Genomic DNA, 23,110 nt, shown 5'->3' on the forward strand with positions numbered 1-23,110 from the left:
GTCTGACCGGCAAATGAAAGCTCTATTCTGCGGGCTTTACAAGTTTATTGCTATTGTGGAATCGGTGGCAATTAGAGAAGCTTTGTTGTGCATCCAACATAAGGATTTCACCATAATTTGGCTTTAAATAGACTCTCTCCTTCTAGTCAATATTTTGAGCGGGGTGATCCAAAGCTTCCTTGGTCCATTAACTCTATTAAAGATTACATGAAAAACTTATCTAGCAATTTTAACCATTATAAAATTATTCATGTATACTATCAAAGATAGGAGCTTAGACTTTGCATGTAATTTGGATGAAAGTTTACTTGTTGATCTTGTGTAAACTTTGGTCTCCTATTCTATTGGAATTTTATAACGGTCGGAATAATCTATAAAATTTCTTTTTCTTTTAAATGAAAAAAAAAGAATAACAGTTCAAACCATAATGACATAATGAAAAAGGGATCACCCCCTTACTTTATATTCAAACAGAGCTTCATAGTTTGCATAAACATCCAAATTCAACCATTATCAACTACATTCAAGGATACACCCTACTGGGCCTTTCAGAACAAAATATCAAGCTTGCGTAATTGGGAGGAAACCATGGCGAATAGTAGCCGACCATACTTTCTCAATATCCATCATATTGCCTCCACACTCATGCATGTTCCATCCCTCCAGTGCATGCACTATTCCAGCAACGCGCCACGCGCTCATCACCCTTCTCGGTAGCCAATTCTGCAAGACAATCATAGTACATGATTATGAATGTACTTCTCTGTCATCTTTCTACCTTCTTGCTAAGTTAAATTTAGGAAGTTGTGGACTTTTTGTTACCTCACAGGAGTGCACGTTGCCTAATGTCTCTGGGATCTTCATTGCAGGCGTGGTATAGTAAGTACAATCCTTGCGCACCTTCTTTGGGGGAAATTGTGATGACGGAATGAACAGTGTACCTTTTGGTGCTCTTCTGTATTCTGAATCAGCTAATCCATCTACTATCCACACCTGCACAGTTAAGTACTGGCCGTCCTAAATTTGTGCAACTTGATTGGAAATTTGGAACTTTTACTCTATAATATCCCTCCTTATTCTTTGTTGCAACACCACATCCATTCTTTCGGTATGCAATTAACAGCTATGCAATTTCTATACTTTTGACATTTATAAGGTTGAGTATATTAGTGGTATTATATGTCACAAATCTACGAGCCTTGCAGAGTTCAATCCTCTATCTGCCCAAGTATCCATGACTTGTCATGTTTGTCGTATTGATTAGAACCCACAGTAGCATATCTTATCCAGCTTATAATTGAACATTCTATGACAAAAAAACTACTAGTGCAGCCACGTATTGATTCAGTTTTATCTTCGAGTTAACAATTTGATATTGTTACATTTGCTACTATACTTATTTGAGGCATATAAAAGACATCTAGTGCTCCTAACATAAAGAAACATCTGTTTAATTACCTGAGGAGTTTGTTTGCTTGAGAATGTAAGAAAGTTATCCGTACTGTCTGGCATTTGCGGCTTAAGCATATGGTATTCATGCTTGCGAGGCATGATCACCTGTTCAAGTAAGTTGTTGTTTACCCTTTAGTACAGACCAAAAAATAAATAAAAATTTCTGCCGCACAAGATTAACAGGGGGAATGATCCATAATCTACCTGGATGCCCTTTTGGCATAATGCTATAGCAGTGGCGCAGGACACCTTAGAAAGACTTCCACAGAGAAGTACTTGGTTTGTTCCTGGAGGGATACTGTTCAAAACCACTGCAGTTGCTAAGCTACTTCCATCCACAATTCTCACTCTCAATTTTGGATACTTCTGTATATAGAGTTCGCCGCTTCCATTGAGTTCTTTTGCCTGAAATTGGAGAAAGGTTACGAACTTAAAATATGCCTTGAAAATAATCAGTTAATCCAATTATGGTTGATGTTGAGTTTACTAGATTTCAATTTGTTTAGTTCCATGTTTCATGTTATGTAGAATGTATGTCTTTTCTAGGATTAGTTGATAATAAAGTAGGATAACATTGCATGCCTGATTAAGTAAGCCTAAACTCAGAACTTTAACTCCTCTTCCATCTGCTTCTACTATTGCCTTCTCAATGAAATCATTGATTGCTTCTCTCTCCCATGTTAAGCCATACTGCACAAAGAAACATATCGATAGCTCAGTTGATGAGAATTGAAGCACTGGTTAAAAGTTCAGAAACACAGAGAATGAACGCAGTTTCTTTAATTACTTGGAAATTGTATCTAGGAATCGCCCATGTTTGCATCTTGAGTTTCTTCAACGTAATCCTCTCAACAGTGAATGTAGATCCATAGATCCATGACAGTACCATGGACAACCACGCTACAGGCCACATCAGTATCATATACCATTTGTTGCTGTACGGTTTAGAAGCAACTGATGCAAACCCAAGCCTTAGATGATAGATGGACTGCAGGGTTGTAGGATGGGTAAGGTGAACAAGATCAGGCGTTTCCTCTTTTCCCTCCACAGATTTCTCATACAAATCATCGGTAGACTTGTCCATTGTACTGTATATGTAGTCATAGAATGGCATGAAGAGAGAGTAGTTCGTCCGAAACTGCGTGTGATGCAGAGAGTGAAACCTATGAAGAGTTCATGGAAAGAGTTATCAGTTGCACGAATTAAAGCAGTGCTAACTGTGTTGTCTAACAGTAATAGTTAACATATATACTTACGAGGGAGTGTACATCAGATACTTGAGAGGGGGGAAGACTTTGAACATCCACTGTGGGACTAACTCAAAGTTGCAGTGCCCCATGTTGTTCATGAAGTCGATGTATGTAATGTAAAGAGTGATTCCCAGAATGGAACCAGTACCAGTTAGAACGGTTCCGAACATTGGAATCGAGAACAGGAAGGAATAACCCACATGCTCTGCAAATGGATGAATAACAGCTGCCAAGGACATGATAAATGAGCATCAGGTATTCTTTCTCATGCATTCTGTTGTTTGACAATTTATTTATTTATTTTTCTTTCTTTTACTTACTCCAGAGTCTCTTTTTACCAGTTCTACAATGAGTTCACTGAATATAGAGATGTTGTCGATTGCAACATAGCTTGGAGTCTATAATCTTCTAATCTCTCATAGAGAGCTACATGCAAGACAATGTTTTTTTTTTACATAATTGCTGCTGAAATATTCAAATATGATAATTGTCCCTACATTCCTAAAAAATCATAATTGTCATTATAGTTTGTTTTTGATGGAATATTTAAATTACATTCCTAACAAATAGTTATTAAGTTGAAGAAATATATATATCTAAATGACAAAAATATATGTCTTTCTTAAAGTTCAAAGCATAAAATGTATCACTGATTTATTTTCCTTACAAAAAAATTAGGTTTGCTTTTCTTGTACTATATATGAGATCGGTAAAAGTATATAACTTTAGAATCATGTTAAACAATTTAAATAAATAAAATGATCTATTATTAATCTAAGTTTAGTTTGAACCGTAATTAGTTAGATTAAAAGATTTCGGACATAACTATAATTTATTTTAAAATGTAATAGTTAATATGATATTATAAAAGTTTCTAATGGCGATTAATGTGAGAAATCACATTTTACAGTCGAAGCATATGGAACATGTATTTCTTGGAAGATATTACGACATGTCACCCAACATTGAATACTCTTACATGCATAAATAGTGAGCTGTTCTTTGACAAGACTTGTCTGATGGCCATGGTACGTTGGTATAAAGGGCTCTTACCATCGACATAAATTTGGGACCACAAGCAATAAATCTCTTATAGACTTGTAAAGATAAACTATGTAGCTGACAAATAGAGATTACTAATGAACATAACGATGACCTCTAAGATGTAACTTAAGAAGATGCAGACATGAAACGTTCAAACTTGATGTATAATCTTTGGTCTCTTTTGTAGGATATACTCACATGTGATGGGCTCAGTGACAATGGAAGCATGGTGGTGAGAGTGATAGCGAGAGTAGAGGAAATGGTGGTGCAAAGCTCTGTGGAACCAGTAGTAAAGGAACTCAACCGGGCCCATATGAAGCAAACTCATCAGCACTACACCATCTGCTCTCCAAATCGGAAGGTATGAAGCATTTGGATGGAGGGCGTTTATCGTATAGAGAATGATGGCATTGAAGATGATCTGATCATCCCTGTGTGTCACATGTAAGACCAATAAATAATTTCGCAACAAGAGCTTCGAGACCATTCTTGTACCTCATTTATTCCAGATTAGTTTGGGTTGTTCAAAACCACATCTTTAAAACCTAAAGCCAAGGTCGTTTGCTTAAAGGAATAAAAAGGTTTTTCTGATTGTTATTCTAAAAATGAGACATTTATTCTACAAATAAGTGTTCATATGTTCGTTTAAATTTTAAAATAAAGATGTAATAGTTATTTTTGATGTGATGTAAAATATTAAAATAAAATAGAAAAATATATTTTATTTTTTTATAAAGTTATAGTAAATATTATTTAATTTGATATAAAATATAGCGATAGGCTTTGGCTGTAATGCTAGAATAAAAATTATACTATAAGAAAAAGTAATTCTTAAAGTGAAACAAGGCTAAAGCTCATAGAGAGATATATTGATTTACTTTATACTAACTCTCTCACTTCGGGTGCCCAGATATTCTAGGTCCCTCAGCTTCCGTACCATGTTATAATTGATCACATCTTTTAGAAATTTAAACTAGTATATTATAGCGGTTTTTATCTTTTATCTATTATAAACTTGATATGGGCGTTCTCTATCAGCTTAATCGTGGAAATGTACAAGGATAGATCAGAGCTCACCAGTTACTCTCCCTGTCCACCTGCTCGAACTCTAAGCTCCGGTCGACGATCCGGTGCTTGCTACGGGCGTTCTGAAACCTGGATAAACTTATCCAGATCTGGTTGTGGACTATTCTCCACACAATGGATACAAAGATGGCAAGGTTGGATAAGTCTATATCCTTCCATTCCTTGGTTGCTATCATATGCACACTACGTAACACCCAAGGAGCAAGCACCACATACTGTTTCAAGAAAATAACCATAATAAACTGAGAATGTATAGTTGGAGACCTCTATGCTTCTCAAGAAATATTGGGAATAAAAATAAGAGGACCATTGCATCCGAACTTAGCCTGAAGGGTGTCAAAGAGAAGATGGGGAAGGCATATGTTAGAAGAGGTGCATGCATTATACCTTGAAGCTGCCTAGCCTTTCCCATGGCCAGTGAGTCAAGGGACCAGGTCTTGAAGCCATAGTTTCTTCTCTTCTTTTCTTTTCTTTACTCCTACCAACACTATAAGCTCACCTTTGTATTTATAGACTAACTCTCAAAGAGAGAGAGAGAGAGAGAGAGAGAGAGAGAGAGAGAGAGAGAGAGAGGGGGAAGGAGGGAGGGAGGGAGGGAGGGTGCAATAAACATGAGTAGCTAACTCAGTTGTACCAACGGTCAGAACCACATGGACGGCAAGAAAGTGTGATCTGGTTTTGCGTAGATTGAGTGTTTTACTTATTCCTAACCAATCAACTTTTAGGAGAAAGGGATGGGAAGTGGCTTCATCCGGGTTATGATAATGTTTTGGATAGTTTCTTAGCTTGGTGTAGTAGGTATTTATAAATAATGTATCTAGACAAGTGAGCTGCAAACTTATTTACCTCACTATTGTGACTTCTACTCTACATGAATCCCACAAAAGCCAATATGTCCACGTCTAAAACATTCGCTATCTAGTTTGTGACATTGTTCAAATAAATTGCTTTTTAAGTACTCATATTATAGGACGCTTAGAATTAGTATTATATCATATATCAATATTATATCTAGGCTTCAAGCTCTTTGTGCCTTGATCTATTGTACACTAAGCAATTTCTTCCTTCACTCGGGTCATGCTTTTCAAATCGTAGATTGACAAGAGCTTCTGCGAACTTTGTTGGGGCTAAATTTCCGGATGCCCAAAGGCAATTGTCAACAAGTCGTAAAGGATATTATAATACAGATGAAATATTTGAAACATTAATAAACTATGCCAGATCGAAACTAAATATAAAGAGAGAAAAAAGAAAGAACTGATTTCAATATTTCAGGTAGGATTTGTTATCCATACTAATTCCCTGCATTATTCTAAGATTGGAAAGGGAAAGAAGAAGATTGTTAATATACAGTTAGCACTCTTTAATCATCAGCATTGTTAATATACAGTTAGCACTCTTTAATCATCAGCATAACACTATGACAAAAAAACTTTGTCAATTTGCATTTATGGAGACGTATAAACTTAGACAATTGTTCAAAGATTAGTGGACGTGAGGAATTATGTATAGTCTATGATAATGTTTTGCATTTAGGTATATTTCTTGTGACATAGTATGGGCAACAAACTTGGCACGTCTAGTTGGAATTATGTATATCTCTCTCGACATAGCATGGCGTTAAATTAATTAAAGCCAATTTATAGGTAGCCGAGTCTTAATAGCTATAATTATAACGATATGTGACAGGTAGATGGAACATATACATTCTTGTCTTTGTCAACATGAAATTGCCTCCTCAGTGACAACTATATATATTTTACGTGAGTTTATATTTTATTAAACAACATGTAATTCACTTATAAAAATTATTGATCTTTTATTTTAAAGTTATATGCCGATAGGTAGTCCATGAACATCAATGAGTTTAAAACTAGATGCATTTAATCACGTCAGTAAAATCGTTAAGTTCTAAATAAATATAAGTCCTGTATATAAATAAAAACCCAAGTTTTTTAAACCCTCAAATGACTGTCCAAATTAATAATGCAATTCATGCACATGAATCTACTGCCTTCTATCTCTTTTTCTCCAATTTTCTAGTGACGAAGTTGGATTTCACAATAAATATAATTCTTCTTCCGTACCCTCCTTTCGAGAAAGGTTACTTTTCAAATTGAGATCTAAAACTTTGATCGACCTGAAGGCGCCATCAAAAGAAATTCAATATTTGCATCTTTGTAAACTGATTCAAAGGACGTGTACGTATGACAGTGGAAGGAAAAAGAGAGTACAAGAGATCGATTTAAATTGAGGAGGAGGTCGAGTTTATAACACTCCTCCTATATAATGCCACAGGGGGAAGAAGACAAGGTGACTGTCGGTAAAATAGGTAATATGTATGTCATATATATAATACCACAAGGGACAGATAGAAATGGTGCTAAAAACTGGTCCCAGGTGTGGGATTCAAACAAATTAAGAGTGGGGTATCGAAGTATTTACCATTACTGAAAGCAAGAAAATGACTACCCACCAGCTCAAGAACAATTTTAACCCCTGGTCATGAGCTTTAAAGAAGAAGGGAAAAAAAAGACTCTAATTATGGTCGTACGTCCTTGAAGCCATATAATATATGCAGAAATTTATCCATCGATCTCACAAGTTATCGTTTCCAAACTCAATATGAGTTGGATAAACAAGTACTAGACTGGACAAGTTGCCAAAATTGCAATGATCAATAGAATCGTAATGGAGTGAGAAGCCTACAACTAGCATGATATTCGCACCCATGTCTTAATGGAATGGACTCAGATCCTTTCATGTGAATGGAGAGATAGCTACACCACTTCCATGTACTGGTTATGAATACTGCATATAGTATTCATATATATGCATCCAAACGAAGGTGACCTGGAGGCAAAGATATTAATCAACAGTGTCAGGGCTGTACAACTCCCAACAGCATTTGCATCACAGTTTTAATGTCAAGATCACGTACGTAAGGCGAGTCAATTGCTCAGTACTGCAACTATAGCACCACAAGTTGCTGCCTGTGTACAATGGGAATCGATCCATCGATCCAAGTTGGATTAGATTCACTTGAACCGATGTTAATGGTCTATGGACCAGTCCAGTTGTGTTAATCTTGATCCGAGGGTGAACAAGAATAGTTCAGAGTGCAGTGCATTAAATCGCTGATAATTTCCAAGAGGGTTAGCTTCCGGAATGGAAAATCCTGTGTGCTTGTAAACGTAGTAATGTGACTAGGGGTGAAAACGGATCGGATACGGATCGGATAGTGTTCAATCCATATCCGGATCCATATTTTTAGTTCGGATACGGATTCGGATACAAATATTGGACGGATAGCAAAATTTAAAACCATATCCTAACTAAACGGATACGGATAATTTTCGGATAAAGGATCAGATCTTAAACGGATATTGATTAAATTTAAAATAATTATAATATTTTATTTAAATATAATTAACATAAAATTATTAAGAGTTTTACAATAAATAATTTTTTTGTATGTCAAATATATAAAATTAGAGAAATTAATCTCTATAAATAATATATAACGTATTATTAGTAATAATATTAATACTTACTATTTAAATAAGCAAACTAAAAACTGTAAATCATTTAAAAAAAATATGCGGGTAAACGGATATCCGATATCCGTATTCGAATCCGAAAAATTTATCCGACCCGTATCCAAATCCGTATCCAGATTTTTTTCAAAAATTATATCCGTATTCGAATCCGAATCCGAATCGGATAGAAATTTTTTTTCCGAATCTGATCCGAGTCGGATCGGATAGCAGGTCGGATCGGATAGCAGGTCGGATCAGAGTTAATCCGACCCGTTTTCACCCCTAAATGTGACCCCATGGCTGCCTCTCTCTCTTGTTGAGATTATGGGTGCCAATTTTCGACCCTGACATGTTGATCTGACAGAAACCTAGGATAGTTAGGTGGGTTACGTCTAATATTTATATCATAAATAAGTTGATCCATCTAACACAAATGCTAAACGAATCATACGTGTGCTTCAACTCAACTCGCCACCTAATTCAACCATATCAATTACACAAACACTGTGCTCGTTTAATGTTGTCACGATAGAATGAGAGCGGTTTCTTTTTTTTTTTTTAAGTGAAAAGAAATTAACAGGTGGAACCATTGCCACGGCTCAAAGCTTCAAGGAGTTATTGTGTGTAAGAAGAACATTAATGAGAAATAGGAAGAAGCTAAGTGCATTGGGTCAAAGAATGGAGCCTCCCTTTGATATCAGAACAAGGATACATTGCATGAGCAATTAATCCTACCAAACGAAAGGGCATAAATGAATGAGGATGACCTGTGTATCCAAAATATTCACGATGTACATTAAAAACTACAGTTGCTTAGGTTTTCCTCTTTTCCTACAAATAAATATCGTATATTTAACTCAGTAATTAATGTTACCAATCCATCCATGTTGGAGGTCAAAGATGAGAGGCCAATAGCTCGCCGCAATAGTTGACGGAAGAATAGCAACCTTTCCTTAATAGAGATTTTAATAAGTACTAGTGAAAAATAGTGATATTATCCAAAGTCATCACTGGTAACAGCAAGTCATCATTCACCAAACTGATACTTAAGATGCAGTTATGGCACAAGCAGAAGGAAATGCTGTAAAAATTTAATGCTTTAATTGATTTGACATCACAACTCCATAGTATATATATATATATATATATATATATATAATAGATAGGATAGCAGCAATGTAGTGAGTTCTAGGAAAGGAAAAATTAAATTGACTTCACAGTTGATATGTATCAATCATGAAACTATGAATGTTGCCTCATATGCCTTAACTGGGAGCAAGAGGACCACCAAGATTTTAATGGGACACAATGAACTCTTGGATATGGTTAACTATGCTTAAATGCCAATGTCTCACTCTTAGCTTATCCGGGCCAAGCAGCGGAGCCGGCTTTTAATTCTAATTTTTAAGGAGATGCTACAAATAAAATTAGCTTCAAATTTATAAGATTTTAAATATCACTGTTCGTACCTAAGGCAAGGACACTCATTTCCAAGAGAGAAGATCAAAGTATTTATTCTAATTAAACCATAAGAATTCGCTAATAGGAGATGTTAAATTCTCAACCTAGAAAGATAAATGGGATGTCTCAAGTCTCAACCACTCGGACACTGTTGACGTATGTCTAAATTGTCTATAATGAAAGCAACTTTTTTAAGGCAGAGAGTGAGTGCGTACTTTCTTTTTCTGCGCTAGATAAGCGTAATTAAAGTTTTGATAACTATGTTACTTTGTTCTTTGTACTTTGTAGTGGACCAAGAACCGAGGTTTTGCCATCAATGAATGGAAATTAACTATGTCGTAATCCAAAACTAATCTCCTAATTATTTGGGGTATCTAATTTCTCATTTATACTTACACTATGTTTGGAAGTTGGATGGATTTGGGTATATGTAATGAAGTTCATGGAACACAACATGATAAAGATGGATTTCTTTATAGATTCATTAATTTCCAAACAATAAAATTTATTCTCAAATGACATTAATTAAGTTCTACCTAGAATTAGTTGGAAAAATATAATATTGTGTGTCTAATTAAGTCGTCGGTACAAGTCGGTTAACCACAAAACCATCAAAATTAAATATCTTCAGGATATGGATTCAACTCTTTCAAGCAACTGTTTGACCTAATTGGGATGCCATAAATTTTCACTTTTATTATAAATAAATAAAAAAGTGTTAAGAGTTAGGAGTTAAAGATCCAAATCTCTCCTCTTCTAACTACTCACCTGCTACTTTAAATCCATAATAGAGAAATATACGTTCAATCTGCCTCAAAGACTTAACTTCCTCTGAGTGAACTTGATGAGCCATGAATCATGATAGCAACAAAGCAGGCAACAATGTGAATGTCTACCTGCATTTCCATACAAGAAATTAATACCAAGTACATGAATACTCCAAGAAAGTTGGGGTGCAGGGTTATATGAAAAGTATAACAATGGGATGTTTCAATGTATGGGCTCCTTTAATGTTACAGGGTTATGGAGATGCAATGCACTTTGTAAGAATATAAGCAGACATCACATCAAATTAAAATGCTACTTGCTAAGTTATCTAATAGCTTGTAACCATTGCAAGTGGTCATTACGAATTTATTGGCCTCACATCCAAAAGATACTCTTCAAATCTTGCTCTATACCTGTGTGGATGTATGTAAGTCGGCATAAGAACTACCAGGTCAGAGCTGGTAGGATTCAGTCTTGCGGGTCGGGTCAGGATCAGGTCGGGCTGGATCAGAGAACCATGTCCGATGAAATTATAGGCTAAGCTAATATTTGAGAATTTATTAATAACCCTAACATAGGAGAAACTACCTTCTGTGGATTATCAGGAACATGTAAACTATAAAGAAGAAGAAAGAAAGAAAGAAAGAAAAAGAATAATACAAAACACAAGAATTTTTACGTAGAAATTCCGGTAAAGGCCAAAGTTAGGTACTCAAGGAGATTGCTTTCCAAGCATATATACTGGATCCTATTGATCCTTAAGTGTAATTAATTATGATCCTTAAGTGTAATTAATTACTGACGGAAGGAAAGAATAGGCTCTACGTATTATTCTCCTAGGTTTGAATCAACTGCTAATAATTTTATAAATACGAAAACCACTTGCAAACAGTCTCCCCATAATTCCTTTCTGATGGTCCTAAACATTGAATGGAATAGGAAGCCAAGTCATTTGTAATTTCGCTTTCATCTTTAAAGAATGTATCTTAGCATTGTGGATATCCAAATATTATAGCCACAAGATACGTTTTCACATAGAAATCATTGTCAAAGCAGAGTTCTAGGCAAAGATCACAGAGTTCTTGTGCCTGCTGAGCTATCAATCATAGTGCCCAAGCATCACTTTTAATCAGTCATAAAACAGATTATAACTTTTATTTTAAGAGAAGAAACAGAATATAATTTGTGAAATATGAGCTACCATAAAAGGTGCATGTCTGCCCCTTAATTAGAATATCCATAGAACATAGGCTATACAATTTGCAAGTAACTTAGAATCTCAGAGAAAGAGAGTGTTTAATCTATCAGGCATTCTTCCTCTCCTATCCTCTTGGTCAAGCCTTTGCTCTCAAAACCAGCAGACTTTCTGGTGGATCCACATGTGCTGTTGGCATAATACTTTTAATGAGCTAATCTTCTCGGACCCTCACTTTACCTTAATCGAAGTTAATTAAGCCACCTTCAATCAGACAAAGCATGAATAAGTACAATCTTCCTATGGCAACTTCAAAACAGGCGGCTACTTCATGTGCTAATGTTTTTGCGCTCAAAATTGGAGCTGCAACGACGTAATGTGAGAGATCTACATCAAGGTACAGATGCAAGAATCCAGATACTCATCATCGGAATCACTTGAGTCGCTGCAAATACGACCAGAGACATGATCAATTACAACATAATTAAAAAGACTACCAGTTATAATGAAATCTTTAAAAACCATTCATGGAAAAAAAAATTGTGACTCAATGAGAACTTTTACAATGTCATAACTATCAGAAAAAAAAAATTGCTGTGTCAATTATCATAATAATAACATGCACTTTCTGCTTCCCTATAAACCATTTTTCTTCAGGATCTTATATACACTTGGAAGATTTGACTATGGTGACCTCTACCATAGATTACACCTTTGTTGGACTTTTCAACTTAACAATCAATCCACGTGCTTTTTAATATGCTTTAAAGAAATTAATCATCATTCTTTCACCGCACCAGAAAAATAGTCTAAGATGGTTCAAAATTCAACCATGCCCTATAGAGAGTAGTATGTAGGAAAGAGGAAGTAAGCCAATTCATTGGGAGCTGCCACAATGGATAGAATGTAAACAAAGAGACTCCACTAGCGGTGGGAAAAAAATATAATTTGCCTTTAGCTAGTGAAGCACATAGAAAAAAAGATAGATGCTGCCAACATCAGATATTTAGGTTTTAAATAATCCTAATTGTGCACGAGCATCAAGTACTTAAAGTTGTACTGTTGTAGAACTGTGGTTTGATCAATAAACTTATGATTTACGGATCATGATACTTGTTTCAGTGAATGTATCTACAAGGCCACTAAGAAAAGAAGGAAAAGCATTGACTTCAATTGGATGTATTAAGTAAAAGAAAACCTGAAAATTAAGAACACGTAACGTGAACTTGGGATAGTTAAACTATGTTACATTGCTACCTTCATTTTGAAGATGTATTTTCACTCTGGATTTATTAGACCCTGTCCCCCGGGAGACCAGGGCCACATACATTTTTTCATTCCCCAAACACACATTTGCAGGAGCATGATGCACTTGGACATCCTTTCTACTGTCACCTTGAACTTACATCACAGTTACTCACATTTCACAGTTTTTGTTGTATATATAGATTAGATAGTTTTCAAGGAGAGAGAAACCTATGTGCCCTGTAGGAGACCAAGGCCACATACATCTTTCCCTTCCCAGACCACGCATTAGCAACAGCATGATGCATTTAGATGTCCTTTCTATTGTCACCTTGAACTTGAGGTCACAGTTGCTCGCATTTCGTAGTTTTTGTTATATAAAATGATTATCAAGTTTTCAAGAAGAGGGAAAACAGTTCAGAATATATATCAAGATTTTACATACGGCTATAAGAATCAGAACTTCAAAAGATAAAAAACATCAAGTTAAGAAGGATAATATGATAATTTTCTAATTTTGTTAAGGGTTATTTGGCAACTTTTCATCTAAGATTAACTTAACCGTACATTGCAAAAGTAACGATAGGGAGTATTATGAGTGTTTATGGCATAATTATCATAATCGGATCGTACTAGGTAGTTGGACTAGTGAACCAATCACTAAACCATTTTGGTTTTATTATTAGACCAAAAAAGCAAATGACCCAATAATTAACCGGTTGACCAAGCGGTTGAACCGGCAACTCGTGCAACCCTACCAATTTTCAGCGAATCGGTCTATTTTCTTACTTTTACAAAGTTACATAATTATCTTGAATATTTAGTTATCCTATTCTTTATTCTAATTCCTAAGGAAATTTTAGTCCTACAATTTTGAAAATGATTAGCAAATAAAACATTTGTGTTTAAAATTTTGTGATTGTTAATTTATCAAATGAGTTGACTTCTATAGTTATATATAATTTCATGTTTCTCACTAATAAACTATAGTTATGTGTTAAAAAATGTTTAGTTACTATCATGTTGTTGTGTTACTATTCAGCAATTGATCAATATGTTGTTAGTTGTGATATGCAATACCATAAGTTTTTTAGATTTGATGGTGTTAAACATAAAGATTAGTTAGAAATGGCTAAGTAATAAAGACATACTATTATATTGCTTTTTAGATTTATTTTGTTTTTAGAATTACTTAGAACTATATATGTACATATATATATAATATTATTTAAAATTTTAAAAAAATTAGCATCAGATAGGGTGAACCATTTTTTAAAAAAATAACCAAGTGAACCGACCTCTGATCAGGTCAATATCCAGTCTGATAACTATAGTTCATAGAAAAAGAGGGGTCCTACTATAAAATGTGATATTCAGAGTTGAACAATAAAAGACTAAATTGTGTAGTGTCATTTGGATCTTTCCTATACAATAGTGTAGAAACTAACTTTGAATATCAATGGCAATATTTTTGCGGAAGTCGATTTTCCAATATCACATATCACACTTGCACAATCTTCTGCCATAGAATCAAGCTTTCAGTTCATCAACTAAATCAGACCACCCAACTCTTAACCATTGTACGCAAGATTGTTCACTCCAATATAAACATACAGCAATGACCAAGTGTGTGGAGTAAAAGGAAATAAAGAGTTTATTAGAAGAAAGAAATTAGAGATAACGACAGTTCTGCTTAAATTGGATAGATATAATTTGTTGAGGTTCAGATTTGCACTCCAATATATGGTAGCCAATTTCATCAATCAATTTAAAGGACTTAAAGTACCAACACAATTGAGTTATATTGGCTTAGAAAGCCAAAGTTGATAGTACAGTGTGATCACCTAATAAATCAACATCCTCTCAAAGTCAAAAATTGGTAAGAGAGCATAATCCAACAAATATATCAATGACTTGAGAGAATAAACAAAGTAAACTTAACAGGCACATAGTAAATCTTATACATCTAAAAAATCAGTAACTTGCATAAATGGAATCTTACAAGTAACAAGTCGGATATACATGATATTCTTCATCAATATATGTCAACATATGTTATCAACCTAAGAAACATGATCAAATCCAAGTTATGAGGTATGCAGCAATCAGAAACATTTTTATAACCACATTGCATTTGCTCAATGTAAATTCTCACAAAATTAAGAACTTTGGTAAAACAGGAAGAATCTAAAATAGGATTAACCTGGGCTGATATTCCAACACTTCCACAAGTTTCTTCCCGTTGCTGTCATTCCATTGTACTTTCCTCCTCGAGCTTTTCTTACCCTTCATCGCCATCCCTCCTTTCCCCACTCTGACCAAAAGAGACTTTCTCTCACCTTCCTTCTCTTCTCTCTTGTTCAGCCCCACCTCGGGTTCCAAAATAAGAGTACACATATTCCCATCGCAAGATTTATGCTTCCTACCACGCGAATCCATCTCTCTACCACAAACCACGAATGCGCAGCAGAGGAAACCAAACAACAACGACTAAAAATGCCATTTTTTTTGCAGAAATTCTCAACTCAAATGCAAGAATTCGTATAATGGAGCCGAATCCAATAAAAAAATTTGGCCTCCTGTTAAATTCCTATAGGAAATCAATTACCCGGATTACGTTTTGGCGACTCGGAGATTACACAACCAAAACCGAAGGCAACCCCCACGCATAAAAACGCATCAAGAGGATATAAAAAACGAATCTTTGGGTATAAATAATGGGGAAAGTTTGCCAAAAATCACATCAATTTGGAAGACAAGTCGATCCGTCTCGAAAATAAAAATAAATATTAGGAAACCATAAAATAGAAATTCGCGAGAAGGCGGGTGGCTACGGCAACCCGCACTTATAATAGTTTCCGCACAAACCGGACTATTTGTTCGCAAAACTGAGCAACTGGGTTTTGCTAAATTGCGCTTATCCGGTGCGTATGTTAACCGGCACCACGCTTTTGGCACACAATTTGATAATAGTGGGTGAGCTGTGAGCATCCCGACTTAGAAGGATTCAGATAAGATCCGCTCGAATAAAGATCCAAATCCAACAAATATCATGTCGGATTTTGGACATTTCCCGTTACGTGGGATCCGTTTGACGGCTTCATTGCAAATTTGCAATCAAACCCCCTCTCAAAATTGCTACAGAAGCAAGCATGCTCTAGAGTTATGCTTCTTTGAGTTCTTTCTCTCCTTTTTATTGGGTATCAAGTTGTGATCTTTTTCTGGAGTCTTATTAATGAACTATATGTCTACATACTTTCTTTGAAATAGAATGATTAAAAAAATAAATCCCTGTGGTTTACTCTAGGAAAGATTCCTTTCAATTCATGAGAGAGCACTATATATAACACTATGTAAGCAGTAGATTTGGATTAGTTTAGTCTAATTTGGAGTATTTCCTCAAGGCAGGGAATTTGGGAACTCGAAACCACCGCCGGCGAAGCCGATCCAAACCCTTAATCTTGATCCGGGAGCGGAGCCGCTTGATCTGGTCAGTGATAACGATGCACCCCGTCTTCAATTTCTTATGTTTTGAGAAGCTCATCAATTTCTTCAGACTGTTGCGACCTGCTTTGATTTCAAATTGTAAAATTTTAGGAGCAAGGAAGAAGTGTGATATGAGATTATGTTAAAGATGTTAGAATTCCTGCATGATTATAATTGTTAGGGTTAAATGCATTTTAAAATCCATGTACTTTAGCAATGAAATCACTTTACCCTCTCTACTTCATCGCTAAGACTTGCAAAAATAGTTAGCGGATTGTATTCTCACCCTTTCTTAACTTTTATGGACTAAATTACTCCTCTATCAGCACATATACATTAAAGAATGAGTTGAAACCTATCTCTAATTAAGTGCAGGACGAATGGTGTTCTTCTCAACTTCCCCATGGCCTCTTCCAAGTATCTTTCTTTGAGATATCGCATCTTCTACCAAACCCTAGCTTTCAAAAATAGAATATCGTACATTTATGTGAAGGAGGGATGTGATTTTCTAAAACCATAGGTTGGGATTGTCTAAGGAGGGAGAAGGTGTTGGCTGTTTAAAGAAAAACTCTTCTCCTCCAATCGATTTTTGTCTAACAAAAATAATGGGATACTTTGGTAATTTCAAATATTTTTTCTAACAGCGTCTTTAATATTATATTAGTCATAAGTAAATGATGGTTAAGTGATACAAAATAAGGTAGAGGGGCTAAAAAATGCATTCAACCCTAATTGTTAAAAATACCACTAATTATCTAGTATTGTTGCTTGTATTTTTGTCCCATATTTTACTTCTCTTCATGTATCAAAGATTCAAAAGCTAAGATTAAGTTATCTATGCTGTGACTCCTAATTCGTAGAAGCCATTTCAATTTTTAATTAGATATTAACAATATATTTAGATATAATCCTTCAGGTTTTGATTATGCAATCTTACCTTTGTTTATCATGCATAATAATGTTATGGTGGGAGTATAATACTTTTCCTTGATTTAATTTCCTTTCTCATTAGTCTTTATCATATGTAAATGCTGTGTTGTATGAATAGTAAATTACTCCTGAATTATCGAAAAGATTGCATTTGAACTCTGGATACAATCTACACAGGACTAATTATTGAAACTAGAACACAAGATGATGCAGACCCAACCTAACAATCAATCTTATGATCCTTTCTTTGTCCTACAAGAATCTGGTTGTTTTCCAATTGATCGACTCTTAATGCCACCTGCGTCATATGCCTATATTAGTATGTGTTCAAACTGAAGACTTCCTCTTGATGTCCTACTCTGTTTTTACTTAGGTTAGTCTAATCAAATGGAGGATTCCTTTTTGGAACCATCAATTTTTTTTCAAGAATATATCTGGTAGCCCATATTAATTGAATGATTCTGCCAATGTTCTACTAACATTCTACAAGATAGAAAAGATGCCCCTCATTCTGGTCATTTGCATTAGCGAAATTTAGAAATATTACTCTTGCATGTAATACTCACTTTGGAGCTCCTTTTTTCCTTCTCCTTCTCTTATTCTTGATTGTCGGATCACCTGTAACTAGCAACATTTTTCGTGAGCAATATCATTCAGCTTCATACCCATACTGGATTTAGCATCTTTATAAGGCTGCAATAGACTACTTGAGTCATTTGAAGTAATCTTTGAATCACAAAAATTTACTCAATTTCAATATATACTTATTAGTACCTACCTGATGACATGTTCCATTCACATTCATGCAGATAATGCCAAATATCGTTCTCTAATTAAGCAATTAGGCCATAGACAGATTTGATGATTGTGCATATGTAAGCAAATCTTTTTATATATTAACTTGCTATTATGAACCATAGTAATTAGTAAAGAAAAATAAATTAAAAGTCTTTTCTTTTTTTTAAAAAGCAATGTTCCTTCCAATTGGTTTAAAGTAGAAGGTTTATACCTCAGCCAATCTCTCTTGACGCTGCCTCATCCTTCTTTGGATAAACCCTCTGGTAGACTGCTAGCGTCAGTCAGTTCACAAATTTACAGACTAAAAATGTGTAAACAAAATCAACTATGAATGGATACATACCTTTATATGATACTTTACATGTGCGTAGAAGTTCAGAAGAATCCAGACAGTTTTCTCAAGTTTTTCTCCTTTAACATGTCGCGAAAAAATATCTGCAGTTTGCCAAGTGAAGCTTCTATTTTAGAAAACCTATTAGCATTAACATTAACATTTTAAGTGTATCATATTGCCATTTGCTAAGTCTTTGCTTGCCTAATGTAATTAGTTCTTTTATCTAAATATTTGCTTATAAATTTCTTATCAGGCTGATAGAATACATACCAAAGGACACAAATCCTCCATTGGTCGTTAGATATTGAAAATTCTCTCCTCTCAGCTCTGAGGGAGGGATTGGTGACCAGGTGCAATGCGGTGCTTTTGAAAAAGATGCTGAATCGCCCAAATCCATAAGTTCCTGTAATCCAGTACTTTTAAGTTGAGAATAGCATATATATTATAATTTTGTAAACTTTAACTGCTTTCCTTTTAGTATCAAGATCAAGCAAAAAAGCTACCTGAAAGAATGATGTTGCAAGTACCACATCTGAGTTATCTTTGAAACGCATGGGAAAGATTGCAGTTATTTTTTCTGGCTGCATAGCAAAGATTAATTTGCATTATGGAACTCATAGAAAGAAAGAAAATCCACACGTAATACCAGCTAGCAATGTTATGCTATTGAGTATTGATAGCATTAAAAGAACAACATGGGCTGCAATGTGAAGGCAATTGTCGTAGAAGGGTTCTATTATATTGGTTAGGGTCTAGAAAGATAAACTCATAAGATGGTATTATGTAATGAATATCTGGTTGTCACTTGTAATGAATATCTGTTTGCCTCTGAAGGAGATCAATTTTGAGCAGACAAACTAGACTTTATCTCTTTGAGAGAAATAGAAAAACTACTACTTGTGGCATAATATTTCTGCAGAAAATTCTTTGTGAATTCTCTTGGGGAAAAATGTCATTCCCTTGAATTGTACCCTAGCATTTTGATGCAGGTTCTCGTATTTTTCATTGCTTTCAACTCATGCAGATTAAATGATCTTTCATAGGTCATGCAAAACAAAGTGCCACACAATTGACCACCTAAGGTTCAAATAGGTGGAAGATCTCATTGATGCTTGGAAGATTCAGACATGCAAAATTAGCTTCTCCTTGAGTGGACCTCAACTGGGACTTGTATACTAGGATGTTTTGTCTGCTCCTCTTTCAGTATGGTTATGAACTTCTTTCCTTGACTTTGATACTAGAGTTTTTAGTTCTGAATACCTTCAATTGGAAGAGAAGAAAAGGGAGGTTATGTTATCTATTCTTGTTGTTCCTCAGAGCGGTACTTTCTGACAGTTATATCATTAAATGATCGATGTATGGACATACTCTTCTGCTAACGAAGAAAGGCTCTTGTGGGTAATAAACAACTTTGATAGGTCTGCAGGTCCCATGAAGCATATCCATTGAATCAAGATTCCACAACAGATCTTTCAACTGAGAACTCAGGATGGCTGCCTGCAGCGAGGAAATCTCATTGACAGCCTTGATACGATCTGATGAAGCAGTCCACAGATTAGCATCTAGTCTAAACCAGAATAATTTATTTATATTTAGGTGAAAATCATTAGTAATATATTACTTGAAGTCTCAATACAGCATTTCATTGTGAGAATACAAAATGAATTGAGCAACTCTATCTTATTCAAATTTACTTGTGTCAACTCGTCAGCGATACTATGTGAGATAAGCCGTTGATAATTTGTCATGATGTTTTAGATTGTTTCTAGCATTGAGGCAATACTTCTCTTTTGGACTATGTGGATCAGAGAAATCGAACGTTAATTTTGAAGAAGTTTCTTCCACGACAGAGGATGATGTATTCTTGGTTGCATCATATAACTAGCTAGTAAAGAGCTTTCAGATTCCTGCTGAGCAACTCAACAAACCCAAAGGACTGCTTCTTTTAAGTATGCTTAGCTAGAAGTCCAATAAAAAGATATAAAAGGTACTTCCCTTGACGAAGGCATGTTTTAATTGGTAAATACATGGGTTATAAGTTGATTTTTGTTCCTTCTCTAGTACTACCATCAAGAGAATTTTCCACTGCAGCAAGATAGCATCCACTTTTCTGGTTTGTTTGATTGATGTTGATGGGCTAGTGCACCTTTTCTCCTTCTTGTATATGGTCCATATATCTTAAATGCTTACTACTAAGCATGCATCAATCTGCTAGCTTAGGAAAGATCAGAGCATCGATGCCTATGTGTATGGCATCCATTGTATCTTCACTAAACTAGGTTATTTCTCTTTTTGCAAGTTTAATTGGAGATTCTACATTTTAATTGCTTTTATTTGAGGAGATAACTGGCAAAATCATTGTAAGGTAGTGTTCTAATACTGCCATTTGTTAATTCTTGTCTGAACTGACAAAATAATCATACCTTCGCTGCGAGGCAGTCTACCAAAGTTAAGCTTCAGAGTAAGTATAAATCCTTCTTTTGGGGGTTCCATGATTTCAGCAACATTCGAGTACATTCTTCTAATATCCTGTAATGTGCGATCAGGCAGACCGTTGGAATGCGGAACCTCCAGAGAAAGTGGTGGTATCAATATTGACAAGTATATATTTGCAGGATCTGATGCTAAAACCTGCAGAGAGCTGATCAGCATATAAACCAGAAGGAAGGTCTGCATCTCATCTAAATGTTCCTTCTTTGCAAAATACATATTATCTAATTAATGCTAATTCAAGCAATGATAGTTTTTTTCAGTTAGATGGCACTATTTGACCCCAGCAAGAATACAAGCATTATTTGATACTTAGACATAATACTTTACTTAGTTGCATTCCAGATGCTGCTATTGTTTTAGTATTTCCTATTTTAGACCTTATGTGAAACTACTGATTTACTTAGTTGCGTCGCAGATGCCGCTATTGTTTTAGTATTTCCTATTTTAGACCTTATGTGAAACTACTTAACAGTATCTGTACAGCGCAGCAATAAAAGAGATTACCTGAATGTGATAACGAACTGATCCAAGTTCATAGAAGCTATGATCCATGACTGTTGGTTTTTCCACACTGCCATCAGAACATCTGAAAAATCAACAGAATAATTACACGTCTAAGCATAGTCGAAGACATATATTCTTCAATGTGATTAGTCTGCCTAAATTGACGTAAGAATTTAAGTATCAAAGCCAGTTCACTGAAAATGCATCTGCCTTGTAATGTTTTCTAATTTGGTCATTTGATTCACCAAAGAAGTTAGGAACTCCAGATCTCACAAAGTAAATAAAATTTGTAGTGCAAGAGAAACAAGGAGTAGCCAAATAAGTGAATAGCAACTGATGTATTTTCAAAAGTTACATCCTTGTGGACTTCAACATGGAGTTATGTACAAGTGTTCAGGATCCACTGTCTATTGCACATTACGAATCTATAAGGTGCCCTTCTAGATGTTATCAATCTCTAACAAATTAGCTGTGAATCCTACACTTGCATAAATCCTACTAGAGCTTCTTAAGTTGGTTATTTTGCCAATTTTCAGCAAGTAACTAGTGGTCAGAGAATAGTAGAGAATCCTTTATCAGATCAGAATGGCATGATTTTTTTCTTTGTACTATTTTGTGCCAGTTATTGCAAGAATTGATCAAAGGATGATCAGAGTAACATAGAACTGGGGGAGAAACAAGAAAAATCAAATCAAAAGGTGGTGATTGTTTGGTCTGATGTTCTATACCTACAGCAACTAGTGATAATTATCAAATGCTGCTTCTGGGTTTTGTGATACCTATGGCTTGTTGAAAAAGAAGAATAATCTACTTGTCGCATCTGATGTCTTTTGCCATGGTTTATTGCATCAAATTCATCAACTTTGATTATTAGATGTCTAGCTTCCAAGAAATGTATTGTTCTAGTCCTGTGACTGTTAATATGCTTACTGAATCAATTTTAAAATTAGAATAAACTCCCAGTTGCAGCTCATACTGAAAGTTAGTTGCACATATCTGCCATTGCCTACAATACGTTTACTTAGAACAAAAGGAAAGACTTACCCCTGCAAATTATTTAGGATCTCCACCAGTGTCCGCGATCCTGTATCAAAGTATGCCATTCTTGATGAGGTTCTTGGGAATCCATGGAGAGTCCTATATAAAGGTTAGTGAATGGGAGGTCGTTGTTGCTTAAGATTCAGTCTCATAATACTTTCATCTGAAGAAAATGACTAATGTGAGTGATTTCCCTTCTTACTTGCTTACTGCTTTCTGAAGCAAGCTCTGCTTTTATCATTCATTACTTTGTTTAAGGTGCACTCCACAATAATTTTGTCTTTTTGTCATCTGAATCATGGTGGTGCTCTACAACATGGAAGTATCCCTTTAGAGGTCAAGAAAGTGAGAATTCTCCAGACAAAGCTAAACTTCTCTATCAGTCAGAAAACTTCTGTTCACAACAGTGGCATCTGCAACTTTTGAGACCAACAAATTCTCGCAAAAGTTCGCATCTTGCAAATAAAGCTGTAAGCTGAAGGATTTA

The 23,110-nt window shown here is 35.2% G+C and overlaps 2 protein-coding genes and 1 long non-coding RNA gene across 11 annotated transcripts; 1 reads left to right on the plus strand and 2 right to left on the minus strand.

The window, feature by feature from the left end:
- Positions 1 to 433: 433 nt before the first annotated feature.
- LOC140761967 (very-long-chain aldehyde decarbonylase GL1-4-like) lies at positions 434 to 5,377 on the minus strand. The gene is made up of 10 exons (XM_073099529.1): positions 5,220 to 5,377; positions 4,824 to 5,047; positions 3,945 to 4,177; positions 2,709 to 2,928; positions 2,240 to 2,615; positions 2,035 to 2,142; positions 1,657 to 1,857; positions 1,459 to 1,557; positions 823 to 993; positions 434 to 723 (listed from the first exon to the last, which is right to left on the minus strand). Exons 1-10 carry the CDS (start codon positions 5,277 to 5,279, stop codon positions 562 to 564), a joined length of 1,854 nt encoding a protein of 617 aa, XP_072955630.1. The 5' UTR covers positions 5,280 to 5,377; the 3' UTR covers positions 434 to 561.
- A 10,107-nt stretch (positions 5,378 to 15,484) lies between these two features.
- LOC140761950 (uncharacterized) lies at positions 15,485 to 23,099 on the plus strand. Of its 6 annotated transcripts, none has more exons than XR_012104656.1 (6): positions 15,485 to 16,240; positions 16,445 to 16,530; positions 18,842 to 18,993; positions 21,028 to 21,049; positions 21,135 to 21,256; positions 22,647 to 22,786. It is a non-coding gene; the product is annotated as an uncharacterized lncRNA (long non-coding RNA). The 6 variants fall into 6 exon arrangements; XR_012104657.1 differs by having other exon boundaries at positions 16,449 to 16,530; XR_012104659.1 differs by lacking the exon at positions 15,485 to 16,240 and adding an exon at positions 22,958 to 23,099 and having other exon boundaries at positions 16,391 to 16,530; positions 22,647 to 22,804.
- LOC140761949 (actin-related protein 2/3 complex subunit 2B) lies at positions 16,417 to 22,688 on the minus strand. 4 transcript variants are annotated; one of them, XM_073099504.1, is made up of 10 exons: positions 22,630 to 22,688; positions 21,586 to 21,667; positions 21,012 to 21,219; positions 19,957 to 20,123; positions 19,092 to 19,169; positions 18,859 to 18,991; positions 18,598 to 18,689; positions 18,466 to 18,522; positions 18,023 to 18,074; positions 16,417 to 16,607 (listed from the first exon to the last, which is right to left on the minus strand). In XM_073099504.1, exons 1-10 carry the CDS (start codon positions 22,686 to 22,688, stop codon positions 16,417 to 16,419), a joined length of 1,119 nt encoding a protein of 372 aa, XP_072955605.1. The 4 variants fall into 4 exon arrangements, with proteins under 4 accessions (XP_072955605.1, XP_072955604.1, XP_072955603.1 ...); XM_073099503.1 differs by having other exon boundaries at positions 16,417 to 16,610; XM_073099502.1 differs by having other exon boundaries at positions 18,023 to 18,080.
- Positions 23,100 to 23,110: the final 11 nt, after the last annotated feature.

This window comes from Typha angustifolia, chromosome 7 (genome assembly GCF_048772165.1).
Source record: "Typha angustifolia cultivar Huaian chromosome 7, ASM4877216v1, whole genome shotgun sequence".
Lineage (NCBI taxonomy): Eukaryota > Viridiplantae > Streptophyta > Magnoliopsida > Poales > Typhaceae > Typha > Typha angustifolia.

Excerpts from the sequence above, each read along its gene's own strand:
- LOC140761967 (XM_073099529.1), bottom strand. The coding sequence starts at position 5,279 with ATGGCTTCAAGACCTGGTCCCTTGACTCACTGGCCATGGGAAAGGCTA. Across the intron at positions 5,048-5,219 it reads AAAGGCTAGGCAGCTTCAAG|TATGTGGTGCTTGCTCCTTG; the intron begins GTATAATGCATG and ends TTCTTGAAACAG. Across the intron at positions 994-1,458 it reads CAAGCAAACAAACTCCTCAG|GTGTGGATAGTAGATGGATT; the intron begins GTAATTAAACAG and ends TTAACTGTGCAG.
- LOC140761949 (XM_073099501.1), bottom strand. The coding sequence starts at position 22,688 with ATGGCATACTTTGATACAGGATCGCGGACACTGGTGGAGATCCTAAAT. Across the intron at positions 21,220-21,585 it reads CAGTTCGTTATCACATTCAG|GTTTTAGCATCAGATCCTGC; the intron begins GTAATCTCTTTT and ends AGCTCTCTGCAG. Across the intron at positions 16,611-18,022 it reads AGGAAAAAAGGAGCTCCAAA|CAGGTCGCAACAGTCTGAAG; the intron begins GTGAGTATTACA and ends TTGAAATCAAAG.